Raw genomic sequence first — 20,543 nt, forward strand, 5'->3', positions numbered from 1 at the left:
AAAACCAAATAAATAAATTTTAAGAAAAGAAAAGAAAAGGTTGGTGAACATGCAGGTTATAACAGTGTAGGGAATAATAAAAATATTTCAAAAGAGGGGGAAGAAAGAAGAAGAAGAAGAAGAAGAAGAAGAAGAAGAAGAAGAAGAGGAGGAGGTGAGGGGTAGGAGCAGATTCAGAGGGGCTCTTGTCTGTGGGTCCCTTAACGGGTCACCATCAAATGCCCAATGATGAGGACCTTTGACGCCAGTTCTGAATGGAACAACTGCTTTCCAAACTATAAGGCCACCTGACCTGCTTTCTTTTCGATTGAACAATTAGATAACCCTATTTCCACCCCCTCATTGGGGGGATAAACTGTTCTCCGCCTCATTACTTTGATAATGACTATTTTTAAAGCCATTGTTCCATACAATGGTTGGTTTGTTTGTTTCTTGGGTAAATTTTTGATTTGCGAACAGAGGCCCCCAGTTATAAGTACGCCGTCAGAATTAAACAAAGAGAGAGAGAGCAAAAGGTAAATTTCAAATGGGGGAAAGATAATATCGCAAGGATTTCCTTTCGAATGCATGCATATGGAAGCATTTTGAAAAGCAAACAAGCCGTTCAGCTCTTTCCCACTCCAGAAGAAACAAATTCTCAAGAATGCCGTTTGATGTGAAATGAGAAACACATTGAAACATTTCTCCGGAGCGAAACCGCAAATGCCGCTCAATTAAAAGATTTTCAAACTTTCTAGTTTCAAGGAACCTTTTCCACATCTATTTGTTCTTTAAAAACAAATGACAAAAAAACCCTCCATGACCAACACAGAATGCCTGTAACTTGCATAGCAAGGACAGACAGAAAGCAAGGCTGGAGCTACTGGTAGATTTTTGGGTGGTTTGCAGAACATGGTCAAAAATCTCTGACTCTCCACAGTTTAACAAGAACAGCGAGGAAGAAGAAGAAGAAGAAGAAGAAGAAGAAGAAGAAGACGACTCTATCTGCCACACCTCCACAAAGTCCTCTGGATGCATTTGCCCAGAGTGTGACCGGCACCTCTCCCATGCCTGCAAATTTTATTCACTTTTGTAAAAACGGGATGGAAAGTTATATCCAAATAATGAGTCCAATTGGGAAAACACAGAGCAGCTCTGAAACAGATCAGGTTGCTTTCCAAAGCTACAGATATAGATGCATGTCACATCTTGTGGCTGGTGCCTATCCATAGCCTATATATTTTCAAAGTTAAACTGTGGATAACCAGCTTTCAAAATGCTATAGTTGTGCAGAGATGAACGAGGTATCAGATCAGAGCGCAGAACAAACCTCCCACTTCTTTTGATTGGTTCCAAGACATTCCCAGCAATCCACTATTGTGGGGGAAATGGTGGGTCCAATATGATCAGAATAACTGCATACCTCACTGCCCTTCTGACCAATGGAGCTCTTGCTTTATCTCATAAGTCTGAGCAGTCGTTTTCATTTTGGGGGGGAAATGTCAACCTCTTTTACAAAGGGGCTTCTTCAAAGGCATAGCAATTGCCAGCTCCCCAGGAGGAGTTTGTGCCTGTTTGACTTCATTCCATGCTTCTGCAATGGTAAATCAATTCCTCTCAACAAGGTGACCCTGGTCACTTCCAGCACAAAAGTTCTTAACACCCAAAGGCATTTTGCTCCTTGGTCAGAACTGAGGGGCAGAATTTTTCCTGCAGGGGTGATGGGAATGAAGCCCAAACTGCTTCTCTGCCTTCAATGCTTGCAACATCCCAAAATGCAAATACATAGCTGTCAACTTTCAGATTTGAAAATAAGGGATCAGCAGCCTCACCTGTCCCACAGACAGTCTACGGGATATCTAACAATCCGGGATAGCAGCGAGAAGCAGTGGGAAACGGCGCTGAAATAAGGGAATTTCCCGCAAAAAAAAGAGGAGGTTGACAGCTGTGCAAATAGAGGGTGGGGAATCAGGCTATTGCCATGTTTTGCAAGATAAAAGGAAGGCACTACAGCAAACAAGGCGCCCCAACAAATTTCCAAGGAGGTTACACTGGATAGTGCAGAGCAGGGAGCTACTAATAATAGCAATAATTCATTCCGTTTACGAATCACATCCTATGAAACATCTCAAAGCAATTTAGCATCAAAAACACACATAACATGATTTCATATACAGTGGTGCCTCGCAAGACGAAAAGAATCCGTTCCGCGAGTCTCTTCGTCTTGCGGTTTTTTCGTCTTGCGAAGCAAGCCCATTAGCGGATTAGCGGATCAGCTGATAAGCGGCTTAGAGTTAAGCGGCTTAGTGGATCAGCTGTTAAGCGGCTTAGCAAATCAGCTGTTAAGCGGCTTAGCGGTTTAGCGGCTCAGCTGATAAGCGGCTTAGCGGCTTAGAAAAAGGGGGGGAAAGGAAAAAAAACCCGCAGGAACTCGCAAGACATTTTCGTCTTGCGAAGCAAGCCCGTAGGAAATTCGTTTTGCGAAGCACCTCCAAAACGGAAAACCCTTTCGTCTAGCGGGTTTTCCGTCTTGCGAGGCATTTGTCTTGCGGGGCACCACTGTATAAGAACAATTTCAAAACCAATACAGATTACAAGATGGGTTAAAAAACAACAGCAACACCTCTGTTTGAAAGGCCTGTTGAAAAAGGATAGGTTTTGATAGGTGCTGAAAAGACGAAATGCCTTCCTGAAGCAAGATGGGAGGGAGTTGCAAGTATTTGACATCAACACAGGCCTTTTCCCTGCATCTGCAAAGCATTTCACACTGATTATCTCAGAATGCCTTAGGTACAAAAACAGAAGCAACCTGGATTTTTTCAGAGAACTTTTTCTTTGATGGTTCTTTTTTCCTTTTCTTTTATTCCACCTTCCTAGGTGGGATAAAAAAACTCCATCGTTCTTTATGACATCCCCACCCCTGTACACATGCTCCACAATGCCCTGGAAGGATGCCGGGTCCGGGGCGTTGTGGAGGATGCAAAATGGCATCCAGACAAACACCACAGGAGTCGTCCATGTCGCTTGCAGGGATGGCACAAAACACAGTCAAACAAGGGCATGGAACCCTTTCAAGTTTGATGGCCTCCTTCCCTCCTGACTGATCTTCTGAGGGCCACATACAGGTGCTGGATGGAGCCAAAGGTCAAAGTTTGTGGTGCAGGATAGAAGGCCAGGCTCTCAGCTTCCACACCGGCTATGCAGCCTCTGCTGAAATGCCACTGGCGAAGGTAAAGGTAAAGGGACACCTGATCATTAGGTCCAGTCGTGGCCAACTCTGGAGTCGCGGCGCTCATCTCGCTTTATTGGCCAAGGGAGCCGGCGTACAGCTTCCGGGTCATGTGGCCAGCATGACTAAGCTGCTTCTGGCAAACCAGAGCAGCGCACGGAAACGCCGTTTACCTTCCCGCCGGAGTGGTACCTATTTATCTACTTTGACGTGCTTTCAAACTGCTAGGTGGGCAGGAGCAGGGACCGAGCAACGGGAGCTCACCCTGTCGCAGGGATTCAAACTGCCGACCTTCTGATCGGCAAGTCCTAGGCTCTGTGGTTTAACCCACAGTGCCACCCGCGAAGGACAACCTGTTAAATTCCAAGGCAACCTGTTTCACGGATGAAAAATTTCCAATCCAGTAGCTCTAGCCCTCTGGGGCAACAGAGAACGTGTCTTCTCCATCTTCTACCTTGACAGATACTGGAATACACCTGCCACACCGACCCTTAACCTTCCCACTTCCCAGGCTGAACATATCTAGATTTTTCAACTGGTCTTCACAGGAAATGGCTTCCAGAGCTTTCTCCATCATGGTTGTCCTCTTGTGGATGAAGCCCTAGTTTGTCAATGTCCGAACTGGAAAACTCAAGATCTACCCACACTGGAAGAGTGGCAGATGCAGCTGATGGACTATATGCAACTGGCCGAGATGACTGGCAGAATCCGAGACCTGGGAGAAGAGAGGATTGAGGAAGACTGGAAGAAATTTAAGACGTATTTACAAAAACATTGTAATTTGGTTGAATGTTAAGAAGGATGCTAGATTATAAAAAATTGGCCACCACTAAATTAGATTTGAATTTGATGATAAGTGAGATTAAAGAAAACATAAACCTTTTGGAGAATTGCTAGATTATATTTAAATAAGTGGATATAAGATCGTAAACAAGTTGATAATTTGCTTGGAAAAACCTTTTAACGATGTAAATGGGAGCGGGAGACGTGAGGGAGTCCAAAGAAGTGATGAAACCACGTTATGATATAAGTAAGGTTGTTTATTATTTGTGCATTTGTATCCAAAAAAATTTAAATAAATATTTATATATATATAAAAAAAAGTTTGTCAATGTCCATCCTAAACTGTGTCACCCCAAATTGTACTCCAGATTTGGCCTGATCAGTGCAGATCAGCACAAAACTTTATTATCGAGTTCCCTTAGGTGAGCTCAGCAAAGCAGGGTCCCGAGTCAACTAAGCTAAGCACTTTGTTTCTTATTTATATTTTCAAAATACAAAAGTGGTTATTACAAATTCCACAGTGTCATGAACTATCAAGACAATGCAGTCAGATAATTTCCACCCTGGTCGATTACAAATTAGGGAAAAGGGTAACAATGCATTGTTCCTTTTTAAAGTACAGTTTGATTGGAAGTTACCACATTTTTCCGTCTGTAAGATGCCCCCATGTATAAGATGCCCCCTATTTTGGGGGACTCAGATTTAAGAAAATGGGGGGAGATGGCCCCATGTATAAGACGCCCCCTAATTTTTGACATTAATTTTTTTGGGGGAAACCTAGTCTTATACACTGAAAAATACAGTAGCTGTTAATGCATAGCCAAATGCTGGCCTTTTATCATACGACAAGGAAATTTATACGCAATCATTTTTCTCCCATTCCAAACATAACAATAACTCTCTTTTAAAAAAAGTCCATTCTACTTGAGCAAATGCCTTTTGTGTATCAATATATAAGCACTAGTCTTGATCTATCATTATCTCTTACACTGTGATTGTCACATTACTTTACCAGATAATCTTCTATACCAGGGTTTCCCAAACTTGCGATAATCGTGTATGACTTCCGGGAGTTTAGCCTTCGCCTTCTCAGGTGAAGATAATTTGGTTTTAAGAATAATATTTTTTCTATGATAAATTAAAATAAAAAATTATGCCACATACCCTTTGAAACCCTTTCATATACCTCAGCAGGGAGGAGTACCACACTTGGGGAGGAAAACTGTTCTATACAAAGCAACCTTCCCCCTTAATAATATGTTTAGGTGAAAGACAACATGGCCACTCAAGATTTTATAATCCACAGTTATTGGTCTGAATAGTCCACTCTACAAGAGATCCCCTCCAAACTTAGGTTTTAATATAATGGTTCTCTCAGGAGCTGTATCCCCCAATAAGCAGTCATTCATACCCAATGTTACTTTTGATGACAAGGTGCTTTTATATTACTGATAATATTCACAGGAAAAACCAACTGGGCCTGAAGCCATATTTTAACTTACTGCCCAGACTTTTCTTATAGTTTCTTTTACATCTTTAACTCTGATAAGAGTTTCCAAGAAGCTAAATCGTCACCATCCAATCAATCAAAATGCATTTTCTTCTCTGCTGTTGAAACCAACATTCTGATTGGATATATTCCACAAAATCTATCACCTGCCAACATCTCTCCCTTCTACCACTTCTTTCTGGCCACGACAATTCCATACGACTTGCTCACCCCCAAAACAAAATTACACCTTTACTGCCCGTCATTCGAACGTGTGGTAAACCAGTCTCCCAATAACAGATTCCCATCAATTCAAACTCCCATGCTCAATCCTTGCCAAATTTATTAATTCAACAGCCTCGGCTCCGTTTACAGTCAATCAAAATCTCCAGGTCAGTTTCTTGACATCAGATGTCCAACTCAGCTCTATAAATAATGTTTCCAGCACCACTCCTTGGCTTGAACAAGGGTTCCCAGCACAGTTTATTGAAAGATGTTCCCATCACAGTCCATTTATCAGATTCCCAACAAGGCTAAAATCAAGTACCATATTTTTTGCTCTATAGGACGCACTTTTTCCCCTCCAAAAATTAGGGGGAAATGTGTGTGCATCCTATGGAGCCAATGCAGGCTCCTTGGCTTCAGTGATAGCAACGCGAAGCCTCCAAAGTGCAGAGGGAGCGCTCCCTCCACACTCCGGAGGCTTCGTGTTGCTTTCGCTGAAGCCTGGAGAGCGAGAGGCTTCGGTGCGCACCGACCCCTCTCGCTCTCCAGGCTTCAGGGATAGCCGCCTGAAGCCTTTGGAGCGCAGCGCGAGTTCCCACTGCGTTCTGGAGGCTTCAGGTTCCTTTTGCTGAAGCCAGGAGAGTCTTGCTCTCCTGGCTTCAGCAAAAGGAGCCCGAAGCCTGAGTAGCGCAGCAGGAACTTGCACTGCGCTCTGAAGGCTTCAGGAATAGCCGCACGCAGCCCCTCCGGCAGGGAGAGGCTGCAGGCAGCTATGGCTTCTTTAGCCCCGCGCAGCCTCTCCGGGCTGGAGAGGTTGCGCGCAGCTAAAGAGGAAGCCAAGACAGTGAGCGGGATCCGTCCCGCTCGCTGTCTTGGCTTGTGCCATGGCCATGCGCAACCCCTCCGGTAGGGAGAGGTTGCGTGCAGCCTGTACGCTGCTCTTTGGGGCTGGGGGAGAAATAAGTTTTTTTTTGTTGATTTCCCCCTCTAAAAACTAGGTGTGCCCTATGGTCCGGTGCTCCTTATGGAGCGAAAAATACGGTACTTGCTCCCTATTCTCTTTGAAATGAAACACGTGGTGCATCTTGTCTATGGGACCAGTTGCTCTATTTGTGTCCACCCCCCACTCCCAGTGGCTCCGCTTTGGGCAAGGACCACAGCTCACTTGTAGAAGACAAAGTTTTCATGCAAAAGCTCCAAGGTTCAATTCCTGGCATCTCCAAGGCTGGGAAAGAGATGCCCGACACTCTTGAGAGATGGTACCAGTCAGCGTTGGCAATATTGCAGTAGATGGACCCGTTTCCCTCCCCCTCTCATAATACCAACACTCAAGAGACCTCCTATGAAGATTCAGAACAGACAAAAGCACACAACACATAAAGGATGGAACTCACTATCTCAAGATGTAATGATGGACTACAATTTGGTTGGCCTTAGAAGAGCACTGGATAAATTCATAAAGATGTATTCATAGAGTATAATGGCTACTTGCCATGACGACTAAGTTCTACTTCTGCTGCTGGAGGCACTGGGAACTGTGAATCTGCTGGGAATGGTGGATGGGGAGAGGCCTGTTAAGCTCAAGTCCTGTGTCCTGTGTGTGTAGGCTTCCCAGGGGCATCTGGTAAAAGGTAAAGGTAAAGGGACCCCTGACCATTAGGTCCAGTCGTGACCGACTTGGGGGATGCGGCGCTCATCTCGCTTTATTGGCCGAGGGAGCTGGTGTACAGCTTCCAGGTCATGTGGCCAGCATGACTAAGCCGCTTCTGGCGAACCAGAGCAGCGCACAGAAACAGCGCACGGAAACGCCGTTTACCTTCCTGCCAGAGCAGTACCTATTTATCTACTTGCACTTTGATGTGCTTTCGAACTGCTAGGTTGGCAGGAGCTAGGACCGAGCAACAGGAGCTCACCCCGTCACGGGGATTCGAACTGCCAACCTTCTGATCAGCAAGTCCTAGGCTCTGTGGTTTAACCCACAGCGCCACCCGCATCCCTTCATCTGGTTAGCCACTGTAAAAACAGGATGCTGGGCTAGTTGGGCCATTACCATACTAATTTAAAGAGCGTAATCTGTCAAGGGTGTTTCCCCGCCAAAGGAATGCACACGACAGAAAGCTGACTCTTTATTGTCAAAAATAACATAGTCGCTTCTATAGCTCTAGAGACCTACACACACCAATCTAACAGCTAGGCAGTTATTCCCAGGTCTGTGCACTATGGAGCAGTTGCAGCAACAGAGGAAACCCCCCCCTCCACCAGTTTATGTACCTTCGCCCCATGGGGCTGCATGCACACAGAGACTAAGCCTGTATGGAAGCTGCCTCTGCTCATCCCTCTTCAATCCGCTCCTGGTTCTGGGAGAGGGTGGTGCAGGAGAGAGTGGAGATGCACCTGGCCCTTCACCTGCCTGACTTGCCTCTTCCTCCAACCCATCCTGTGCTCCACCCTCCAGCTCTGAAGCTTCCCCCCAACATCCAGGTCTTGCCTCCTGGCTGGTACAGGTCCCCACAAATCACTGGGCCCCTCTCCCGAGTCAGACTCCAGCACCGCTTCCTTGCTGCACACCCCCAGTGTCTTGCCAGTCTCCGATATCATCCACCATTGGCATTAAATGAAATTACTTGTAGGGCTGCTAGACAGCACCTTAAAAAGCAGAGACATCACCTTGCCGACAAAGGTCCGTAGAGTTCAAGCTATGGTTTTCCCGGCAGTGATGTGTGGAAGTGAGAGCTGGACCATAAAGAAGGCTGATCGCCGGAGAATGGATGCTTTTGAATTACGGTGCTGGAGGAGACTCTTGAGAGTCCCATGGACTGCAAGAAGATCAAACCTCTCCATTTTGAAGGAAATCAGCCCTGAGTGCTCACTGGAAGGACAGATCCTGAAGCTGAGGCTCCAATACTTTGGCCTCCTCATGAGAAGAGAAGACTCCCTAGAAAAGACCCTGATGTTGGGAAAAATGGAGGGAACAAGGAGAAGGGGACGACAGAGGACGAGATGGTTGGACAGTGTTCTCGAAGCTGCCAGCATGAGTTTGACCAAACTGCGGGAGGCAGTGGAAGACAGGAGTGCCTAGCGTGCTCTGGTCCATGGGGTCACGAAGAGTCGGACACGACTAAACGACTAAACAACAACAATTTGTAGGGCACCGCCAGCCCTGGAATTCTATTAATCCATAAACACACACACACACACACACACACACACACTTGGGCAGAGTCCTGTTAGATCAGGCCTATTCTCACAGCGGCCAAGTAGAGTCCCACAGAAAACCTGTAAGCTGGACATGAGCTTCCTCCAGGAGGCTGAAGGATTTGTCATTAATAAAGCACATTCCCATATGGACAGGTCACGTCTGAAAATAAACACAAAGATCAGGCTGTTCTATGATCACTTGCAGATTTGAATAGGAATTGAGAACATGAAAGGCAATGAAGAGAGGAGAGAGGATGGAAAGAATCGAGAGGTTCAGAACAAATATAACAAGCTCAGATCTTGACAGGGAGATCAATCAACTGTATGATGCAGCAGCAAAAAATAGCTAATGCTACTCTGGGCTGCACTAACAGAAATAGAATGTCCCAATCAAGGGAAGTCCTAAAAAAGGTAAAGAATGACTTGGGTTGCAGCGCTCATCTTGCTTCACTGGCCAAGGGAGCTGGCGTTTGTCTACTTCCACAGACAGTTTTTCTGGGTTATGTGGCCAAAGCATCTGTCAGAGGGAAAGGGAGTATCTCTCTCTGTGTGCTCATTAGACAGTGCATTTATTTTCTCAACCTGGCTGCTGAGAATAGGGGTATATTGCCATTCTAGAAAAAAGTGGCTTCATTTTATCCGAGACCTTAGCGCTGTGCCAAACGGCTCAGCCGTGCAGAATGAGCATGCACCATGAAATTTACAGCATGCGGTGCATTAAAAGAAAATGTTATGAACATGATGTGTAAAGGTAAAGGACCCCTGACAGTTAAGTCTAGTCGCAGACGACTCTGGGGTTGTGGCGCCCATCTTGCTTTGCAGGCTGAGGGAGCTGAAGTTTGTCTGCAGACAGTTTTTCCAGGTTATGTGGCCACCATGACTAAGCCGCTTCTGGTGAAACCAGAGCAGCGCACGGAAACGCCGTTTACCTTCCCGCCAGAGCGGTACCTATTTATCTACTTGCACTTTTTGACGTGCTTTCGAACTGCTAGGTTGGCAGGAGCAGGGACCGAACAACGGGAGCTCACCCCGTTGCAGGGATTTGAACCAATGGCAGATTCACACTGGGCCATCCACAGATCATTTCGCTGTATGAGAGCCAGTGTGGTGTAGTGGTTAAGAGAGGTAGTCTCGTAATCTGGGGAACCGGGTTTGCTTCCCCGCTCCTCCGCATGCAGCTGCTGGGTGACCTTGGGTTAGTCACACTTTTCTGAAGTCTCTCAGCCCCACTCACCTCACAGAGTGTTTGTTGTGGGGGAGGAAGGGAAAGGAGAATGTTAGCCGCTTTGAGACTCCTGAAGGGGAGTGAAAGGCGGGATATCAAATCCAAACTCTTCTTCTTCTGTATTAGTTGTTCTCCAAAGCTTCCCCCATGTTATTGCCTAGAAAACATGAACGTGGGTCCAAAAAATGAAAACCAAAATGTCTGTGGTCTGGGAAGTTCCAGGATTCCATCAGGAAGTGATGGGAAAGACACCAGTTGGAAACAGAGTACAGTCAACAACCATTTTGTGCGGCGGTTCTGTCCTGACGGGAGGCAGGCAGGATTAGGGCGAGCGACACTCCAACCTTCCCTGGACTGGTGCAAAGGTGGCCTAGATTTCTCTGTCTCCCTCTCTGGTATGGTTTTTGCTTCCAGGGAATGCTTTTTTGGAGTTGTCTTTAGCTCCTGTGATTTCTGATGGGTTTTACATTGGTCCGTTTTAGCCTGTGTTGGATTCTTGAGGTTTATTGTCACTTTTTATTTTATCTTGCTTAGAGCACAGTCTAATTGGTCACATTTCTCACTGACGTGCGTGATGCCCAGAGAGCTTGTTCACGAGGCATCTGAGAAGCCTAAGTAATACATGCCATAAATAAGTAAATATCCCACATTTCGCCCTGCGCTCTAAAGGGATTCTAGCATTTGATTAACATACGGCGTCTGGGGGAAATTGGGCTCCCGGCGAGCGACTTAATCAATTGCAGAGATTCCTGCAAAAGGGCATGCCCATTTTTTGCCTTAAGTGAAACTCCTGATGCAAAGAGGCTGGGTATATGTGTACATATATAATTATTGAAATATGTGCCGCACCACTGTATGTTGGAAGGATTAAGTCTCCAGGCGCACGAGGGAAGCAGCGAAAGGCAAATGAAATTCTAGTGGGTTTAATTCTTCCTCGGCTCAGTTCTAAAGCAGGCTGGGGGAGAGCGGACGTGCTGTCTCCTCTCAACCGCCGGTGTGTAAACAAGAGAGAGGATCGTAATACTCCTTTAAGCAAGCTGGCATGACCAGAAACCAAGCTGAACCCAAACCTTTGCAATCACACACACACACACACACACACACACACTTAATTCTCCTGCCCGAAATGTCAGCAAATGGGCTCAGTCAGCACTGAATTAACTTGCAGTAACTGAAACCTCAGTGCCTAGGACTCAGTGGGTAAAACCTCAGTGCCTAGGACTTGCTGATCCTAAGGTCGGCGGTTCGAATCCCTGTGGCGGGGTGAGCTCCCGTCTTTCGGTCCCAGCTCCTGCCCACCTAGCAGTTCGAAAGCACCCCTAAGTGCAAGTAGATAAATAGGTACCGCTTTATAGCGGGAAGGTAAACGGCACTTCCGTGTGCTGCGCTGGTGCTGGCTCGCCAGTTGCAGCTTCGTCACGCTGGCCACATGACCCGGAAGTGTCTTCGGACGGTGCTGGCTCCCGGCCTCTTGAGCGAGATGAGCGCGCAACCCTAGAGTCGGTCACAACTGGCCCGTACGGGCAGGGGTAACTTTACCTTTTTAACTGAAACCAGGAATGGAAAAGCAGTAGGGGGAGAGACACATGTTCAAGGATAAATGCAGGGCTGGGGAACCTATCACTTTCCAAGCATGGTTGGGCTTTTTGTCAACAGGGGGAAAGGCTGTAGCTCAGTGATAAAGCATCTGTCACCCTTGCAAGCAGAAGGTCGCAGGGTCAATCCCCAGCATGACTGTCAAGCAGCTCTTACTATCGGAAAGTTCTTCTTGAGGTTTTGTTGGAATCTCCTGTCTTGTAACTTGAATCCATTGGTTCGGGTCCTAGCAGGAGAAAACAAGCTTGCTCCATCTTCCATGGGACAGCCCTTGAGATACTTGAAGATGGCTCTCCCATCTCCCCTCTGTCCCCTCTTTTCCAGGCTAATCATGCCGAACTCCCTCAACTGTTTCTAGACCCTTTATCATCTTGGTTGCCCTCCTCTGTCAATATCCTTAAATTGCCGTGCCCAGAACTAGACACAGTATTCCAGGTGTGGTCTGACCAAGGCAGAATAGAGCGGTACTGTGACTTCCCTTAGGGATGCGGGTGGCGCTGTGGTGTAAACCACTGAGCCTTGGGCTTGCCGATCAGAAGGTCGACAGTTCGAATCCCTGCAACGGGGTAGGCTCCCGTTGTTCAGTCCCAGCTCCTGCCAACCTAGCAGTTCGAAAGCACGTCAAAGTGCAAGTAGATAAATAGGTACCACTCTGGTGGGAAGGTAAACGGCGTTTCCGTGCGCTGCTCTGGTTCACCAGAAGCAGCTTAGTCATGCTGGCCACATGACCGGAAGCTGTACACCGGCTCCCTCGGCCAATAAAGTGAGATGAGCGCTGCAACCCCAGAGTCGGCCATGACTGGACCTAATGGTCAGGGGTCCCTTTACCTTTAACTGCAAGGATGGCTGCGCTTTTATCAATAGTTTCTCAAGAGTGGTGAACGGCACTATTTAGTGGGAAGAAACTCCAATGAAAATACTTGTCATTACAAGGATTATTATTTTTTATTATTATTATTTACATGGCTGTTTATTTGTATATATTTTTAAAAAAATTATACGTGGATGTTTTTAGGATTGTCTTTATTTGTAATGCCTAATAAAGGTTCGGCAAAGTAAGCATCATGTAGAATACATCTCTCTCCACCCACCCACAAAATCCCACCAGGCAGGGAGGGAGCTGCTTCCTCCAAGACTCTTTACAGAGTTGGTCAGGCTCTAGCCACCTCTGCAAACTTTTTTAAAAAAAGCTAGAGGGATAATGAGATAATTCTTTTTTTTAAAAAAAAAAAAATTATTAACCAACCTATCAAATCAAATCAAATCATATCACATAAATTCCGAATTACAAAGCCGAATTTTAAATTTTTGTTGGGGGGACCCATATTTCAAGATCCGAAGGGGGATTCTGATCATCTTCTTGCTGCTGCGTTAATATCCACAAATCTGTCCAAATAATGTGCATAATTCTATCCAATCTTATCTTGCTGTTTCCACATCTCATCTTTTTCGTATATTTTTCTTTTTTTCTTTATGATCTCTTCTGATAATCTCCTTAAGCAGGTAAACACCAATTATAATCCTGTGTGAATTTTCCCGTTCCTCCAATCATCATATCAAGATGGTTTCCATATATCATCACTTTTGTAAATAACAGCACTCTTTCCATCATTAATCTCGCAAATCTGTTGCTCTTTAGTCCCTCTGAGGAGGCTCACCCACAATATAAAAATAGATTTGCTCCTCCTACCAGACATAAGTCTTCCGACAGAACTTGCCAAAATGGCAACGGCATTTTTTGCTGCGTCATTCCAAAGCTCTTATGCTTTCCACAATCTTCTTGAAACATGCTTTGGTTAGAAAATTATCTCCACACAGTCTTAAATCCACAGCTTACGTCATTTAAACGGCATTTCTGACTTGTGACTTGTGTGTGGGGGGGGGGATTCTTGGTCAATCACATAGAGAAAAGAAAGGAAAGTTTTCCCCCCTCCCCCATCCAGTCCCGTTGCCGAACATACCAAGCCTTGGTGTGTCTTCTCATGATTTATTCTTGTTCCTCCGACCCGTCTTGTTTATCAGAGATCTCTTCAGTTAGCAGTCTTTACTCCCCCTTCTTCCTTGAAATATGTGCATTAGCTTCCTCCTAATTGTTTCTTTTGAAGTTGCTGCAGCTAGAGGCGCGAATCAGAGACAGCGTCCAGGAGCGCCAAAATCCGCACAAGGGCTTTCTGCCTAGTGCCCCCACCCCCACAAATTCAGGGGTGGTATAGGGCACAGCAGGCAAGGGCAGTCCCCCTCACATGCTTGGGGGGGGGCAGGGAGGCTGTTTATTCCCATCACAGCCTCTTAATTACCTCGTGTGGGTCGGAGAGATGTTATTGTCAGCCATCTTCTGATGCGCCCCTAGTGGCCCCTCGGGATAATGAGATAATTCAGTAGAAGGCACCTCCATATGCTCCTATATTCCCATGGGGCTGATTACAGAAATTCACCTTATTATCCTGGAATGCGGGAGGAGTAAGAACAACATAGAAGTAAAGGAACACGGACACACCCCAATTTTGCACAGATGTCAGGATGGAAAACAGTGTACCCTGTGGCTCAAAGAGGGTTCTCCTCCTGAACTAGATACAAGTAAATCAAAGACAGCCTTTCTGGACAAGGGAAAAGGCCAGTTTCATCAGTGTCGGAAGCCCTTGGAATTTGGTGCGTACCTGACAGATGTTGTAGTGCTCAAAGAGGGACAGGACGCCGACGTCGCTGCGGGCGGAGACGCCTTTCAAGAGGGTGACGTTGCCGTTCCCAGAGTCCAGCTCCATCACATCGTTGAAAACGTTGGAGACGGCTTGGCCAGTCAGGAGCAGGTTGACTAGTTCCTGGTTACCGCAGAAGAAAAAGGGGCTCTTGGAACAGACCCTGGTCTGGTAGGAAGAGCTGGTGCTCATGTTCTAGGAAGAAGCAAGGGGGTCTCCTCCTTCTTCTGCCACAAGCTCCCTTGCAGGACCAGAAGAGGCATGAAAAGGGCAGGGGAGAGGTTGGTAGCACATGGGCACAGTCTCCAATTTCTTCAGGAAAGCCTTGGAGAGTAGGGGACTTCAACAGCTGTGGAGAGGTGGGGATTTTTAGTCCCAGCAACTGATTCCTGAGGATGAGCTGCTGTGCTCATTAAGGCCTGACACTCAGCCAAGTCTCTCAAAATCCTGTTCTTGCTAATAAAGAACTAACTCCAACTTTGAACGGTGTGATTTACTGCCAGCTGGTTATTTGGCGGTGGGTGCCATGGGCAACCCTCCCCCCAGAGTTCCATCTCTCTGGCCTCTCCCAGATCAGTTCCTTCCCCTGCAGACAGAGAGAAACTTTTCCAAGGGATCTAGAGGAAAGTTGGGTTCAGCTGAACTAGTCCTAGAACAGGGGTCGGCAAAGTTTTTGTGGCTTGCGCCGGTTCACAGTCCCGCAGACGCCGCAGTGAGCTGGAGTGAATGTGTGTGTGCACATGCACGTGCAAACACTATTTTCGGTGCTCCTTCCGGCAGAGGAAGCGTGCGCAGCTTCCCATTGGCTGCAAGAGCTTCCTGCAGCCAATGGGAAGCTGGCCAGCGTTGCGGAAGGCGGTCCCCGCTTTGCTCCGTGCCAGTTTAGCGCGGTGCATGGGAACCAACCAAGCAGGCGGCGGGGGTCCCTGAGCGGGCAGTGGGGGTCCATGGGCCGGTTAAATGAGCCCCATGAACCGCTTGTGACCCATGGGCCTTTGGTTGCTGACCTCTGTTCTAGGACTAATTCTGCTGGACCCAACTTTCCTCCTGATGCCTTGGAAAAGGTTCTCTCTGTCTGCAAGGGGGGAGGCTGATCTGGGAGAGGGCAGAGAGATGGAACTCCAGGGGGAGGGCTGCCCCAGTTCAAAGTTGGAGTTAGTTCTTTATTAGCAAAAACAGGATTTTCAGAGACTTGGTTGAGTGTCAGGCCTAATGAGCACAGCAGCTCACCCTCAGGAATCAGTTGCTGGGACTGACAATCCCCACCTCCCCACAGCTGTCGAAGTCCCCTACTCTCCAAGGCTTTCCCCAAGAAATTGGAGACTGTGCCCGTGGTCAACAAACCTCTCCTCTGCCCTTTTCATGCCTCTCCTGGTCCTGCAAACAAACTTGTTGCAGAAGGAGGAGGAGACCCCCTTGCTTTTTCAGCAGCCTGACTCATCCCTGCCTCTTGACGTTCTTTCCTCTCCTGCTTCAGCTTCTGCCTCGGATTCTGGGCTTCTCTCTGCTACAGATTCTCCCTGCTCACTAAGCCCTGTTACCTCTTCAGCTTCTGACACCTCCTGCTCCTCCTAGTCTTCTCCCTCTGACCCTCATCATCGTCCCACCACCAACCCCCCAGCTCTGAGCTTTTTCCCTTTGGCGTCCCCCCAGCTGGTTCCTCCCACAATTCCTCTGCGTCCACCCAAACCATGGCACCCGCTCACAAAATTCACCCCCTGACATATACATTTCAGGCCGGTCTCAGAAGCCTTTGCAATATTTACCTGCGTACAGTAACCATGTGCGCCAATCAGCCGGTTTGTGATCACGTCAAAATCTCCACGTACTCTAGGGTGGGATGATAAAAATGAAGGCAGCAAAGTTAGATCGACTGAAGTTCCCACCAAAAGGGTACATCAAAAAAACATCATAAAAATGGGTCTAGTCCAGGGGTCAGCAAGGTCTACTTCGCTTGGGCCGGTTCACTCCAGCAGAGATCCCTCCATGGGCCGGATCGTGCTTGTGCATGAGTGTACATAGCCACGATTTCCTGCATCTGCGCAGATGCGATTTTTGGTGTCTGAGCATGCGCAGACGTGATTTTCGGCACCGTGGAAGCAAGTCCCCATGCCGCGCTGTGTTGCTTTAGCACAGCGTGCAGGGACTTGCTGAGAGGGTGGCTCGGTTTGGGGGCAGCTCATGGGCCGGTTAAAGACCCCCGTGGGATGCTTGTGGCCCATGGGCCTTACCGTATTTTTCGCTCTACAAGACGCACCTGACCATAAGACGCACCTAGTTTTTAGAGGGGGAAATGCAAGAAAAGAAATATTCTTTAAAGGGAGCGCTGAGCAGAGCCTGTATGTATCCCAGGCTCTGCTCAGCGTTCCCTTTCACGAGCCGCGTGGAGCGTGTTTGTGGCTCTTGGGGGCTTTTCCCTGAGGAGGGAGAAGGGACTGACAGGCTGTCCTTCTCCCTCCTCGGGGAAAAGCCCCCAACATGCTCCACACGGCTCTTTAAAGGGAGTGCTGAGCAGAGCCTCCCGCCTGCATTCGCTCCATAAGACGCACACACATTTCCCCTTACTTTTTAGGAGGGAAAAATTGTGTCTTATGGAGTGAAAAATACGGTAGGTTGCCTACCTGGCTAGTCCACTATTTTGGAGACTGGGCCGGGTTCCGTGACATTCTGTGAGATGGCTCTCAAATTCTGCCATGGGCGTGCAAAGTCCTATTATAAGTGTGCACCGTTCAACCCAAGTGCATTTTGCATGGCTGCTGCACACTTTAAACCAGCCTTAGCCAATGTCTTGCCCTCCAAATGTGTGGATTTCAACTCCCTTCAGCCCCAACCAGCACAGAATCCAAAACATCTGCAGAGCACTAGGCTGGTGAAGACTGCCTTAAACCCTTTAGATATATATATATGCAATCATTAAGTCAAGACTCTGGAGGAATCTGGGTGATTTAAGAAGGGCTGAACCTGAAAATCCTCCCCCAAAGTCAAATGCTAGAATCCATAGGCCTCCTCTATCTCTCTAAATAAAAGACGTTATTCAAAGAATAAGGCCACAATATCTTTCCATTGTCTACATGAGTGTCCTTAGAAAGTATTGAGGAAGTTACTATGAGTACTAAAAGAATCAAAAAAGAGCCTTTATCATGGAAAGGGCATTCAAAGAGTACGTTTAAATTTTTAAAAGACGATAACTTATAAAACATTATTATTATTTTAGCTACATTAATGGCCGGAACTGTTTTCAGAGCTGAACTGACAAAGCAGAATGTGAAATAATGAGCAGACAAAGAGAAAATATCACTGCACACTTTCATGGGGCTTCAGAAAGAACCATCTTTGGCTACTGGCCACGGTTTTTCGCTGAGGGAACAATCGCACGCTGGAAACCCCAAACCTTTGCTAGAAACAACTGACCGGTGCAACCTGCGTCAATTAGGGGCCGTGGGATGTGGAGTCCGGACAATAGGAGGAAGCTTCTAATTCCATCCTTGGGTGCAAACGGTCTGGGAATCTTGAGTTGTACCTAAGACGCTAGCAGGGGAGTGACATCTGCGCTTCGCATCATTTCTGAGAGTGAGGAAGCCATCAAGGACGTGGGATGGAGACGGACGGCTAAGCCTGGGTTGTATTGAAATCCCCTGGGTAGTCTCCATTAGGTACACGTAACTTGGTGAGGAGACAACCAGGCAACCTATCAAGACAGGCCAAGTGTGAACAACACAGGAGTTGGGTCCATTGCTTTGCCCTCCCGCTGCCCCAAATCCGGGCAAAATACAGTGGTACCTCGGGTTACAGACGCTTCAGGTTACAGACTCCGCTAACCCCGAAATAGTACCTCGGGTTAAGAACTTTGCTCCAGGATGAGAACAGAAATCGTGCAGCGGCAGCAGGAGGCCCCATTAGCTAAAGTGGTACCTCAGGTTAAGAACAGTTTCAGGTTAAGAACGGACCTCCTGAACGAATTACAGTGGTACCTCGGGTTACATATGCTTCAGGTTACATACGCTTCAGGTTACAGACTCTGCTAACCCAGAACTATTACCTCGGGTTAAGAACTTTGCTTCAGGATGAGAATAGAAATCGTGTAGCGGCAGTGCGGCGGCAGCAGGAGGCCCCATTAGCTAAAGTGGTGCTTCAGGTTAAGAACAGTTTCAGGTTAAGAACGGACCTCCAGAACGAATTAAGTACTTAACCCGAGGTACCACTGCAATTAATCTGAGCAGATGGAGGTGAAAGAGAAAGAGGGAAAGAGCCTCACATTTCCATCTTCCTCCTTCGGTTCAACACACTTTTCACGAGACAAAATAACGACCGCCTCAACACCTCGCAAGCAAGGGAGCAGTAAATGGGGTGGCCAGTGCTGGATTTATGTATAAGTTACACAAGCTATAGCTTAGGGCCCCGCTCTCTTGCCCCCCCCCCCAAAAAAGGAGGAAAAAAACTGGATGTACATTTCCAAAATATAAGATAAAAAATAAATAAAATAAAACCTACATACAGCAACAGTGTTTTGTGTTGTGTAGGCTCCTATGATGTAAGTAATGGGCCACGCCCATTAGTGGACTACTATGGTGACATTGATATTGATATTATATTAAAATGCATTGTATTAACTACAATTGCATTGCACAGGTTATAACACTTAATTTCATATTAATAAAGCTATTTATAATTATTAGTAGTTTGCATCATATATTTACACCGATTATTATTATTTACACCGATTATTATTTCATGTTATAGCAAGTTTCTAGAGACTGGATTATAAGTCTTTGTAAACTGTGTTTCTACAGGAACTTTTGTTATTGCCAAATGCCAATGTGTTTGCATTATTAAGTTTCTTATGAATTAAAAAAAAAAATCATTTTAAGTTCGAGCTTAATAATTATTTCACTATTAATATACTTCTTCTTAATTGTATTTTACTATTAATATACTTCTTCTTCATTGGATTTCAGTTCAACAATTACTTTGATAAAATACATATTTTGTTATGTGCAAATGGCTTTAGAGACTTACTAGGTCCATAAATTACCATATAGCATATATTCAACACAAAAAACAGCAACAATTTGTTGTTGACAAAGGACAGCTGGACATATAAAGACCCCCCTTACCTTCAGTAGCTTAGGGCTGCATCAAACCTAAATCTTGTCCTGGGGTGGGATCAAGAGACTTTATGGTCACCCAGGGAAGGCCTCGAGGATGCCACTGTCCCCGGGCTGTCTGAAAAACATTATTCCCTTAGCAGAATCTGCCCGGGCATTGAGATCTTCAAAGGAGGCCCTTATCTCAGTCCCACCACCTTCACAGGCACTCTTGACGGGGATGTGGGACAGGGCCTTTTTGGTGGCTGCTCCAACTCTGAAAATCATAGAGAAGCTAGACTTGCTCCTTCTTTGTTGTCCTTCTTGCTGACAGGCGAAGAACCAACAGGCTTTTGAGAACAGACTGTTTTGGCATTCTGTCATTCTTCATTGTCACTGGTGTGTTTTTTAGCGGATCTTTTTAAATGTTATTTTAATTCCAATAGTGTTTCTTCACACCTTAATGACTGTCTCAGCTATGCTTTTGGCTTCTGTTTTATCTGTGCAAGGCACCTTGAGCCTCCCAGACAGAGGGAAAGGGGAAGGGCAGAAATATAATAATCCTTATAAAAATAATTCTCAGAGTCCCTTGTCAGATGGGAGCCGAACGGGGCTTCCCCACGTTCCATGACGTTAACGGACAGAAAGTAAGAGAGTTGACTTCAGGGGAAAACCCTAACTTACAGGCACAAAAATAAACCATCCTTCTCTCCTCCCTGCTACCCCCCCCCCACGCCTTTTTTAATTGTAGATTTTCCTACTCCCGGCCGCTTCAAAAGCAGAGGACGCCACGTGTGTGTGTGCGTTTTTAACGGGAGGCCTGGCACTTCTGCAGTTCCTCTCCATGTGGTGAGGTTTCAGTGCTCCGGGGCTGACCTCACACCCCTTTCTTCATGGCAACAGACTGTTAACATTAGCAAAACACACACAATTACAGGGTTGGCGACAGAAATAGGCCACGGGTGGGGAAAGGGGGGGGGGGAGAAAAGGTCTTAAAATAATTGCAAGGGACGCTTCTAGGAAACAGCAGCCTGGGCAC

At 46.6% G+C, this 20,543-nt stretch overlaps 1 protein-coding gene across 1 annotated transcript in view; it reads right to left on the reverse strand.

The window, feature by feature from the left end:
* The window catches only part of MINDY4 (MINDY lysine 48 deubiquitinase 4), an 89,244-nt gene that overhangs the window by 15,287 nt on the left and 53,414 nt on the right, over positions 1–20,543 (reverse strand). Inside the window, exons 14-15 of the mRNA XM_081834292.1 lie at positions 16,187–16,250; positions 14,382–14,543 (exon numbers count right to left, since the gene is read on the reverse strand). Of these exons, the coding sequence (XP_081690418.1) occupies positions 14,382–14,543; positions 16,187–16,250 (226 nt within the window). The remainder of the gene's footprint in view (positions 1–14,381; positions 14,544–16,186; positions 16,251–20,543) is intronic.

The sequence above is a fragment of the Podarcis erhardii genome (genome assembly GCF_964252035.2).
Source record: "Podarcis erhardii genome assembly, chromosome: 12".
Lineage (NCBI taxonomy): Eukaryota > Metazoa > Chordata > Lepidosauria > Squamata > Lacertidae > Podarcis > Podarcis erhardii.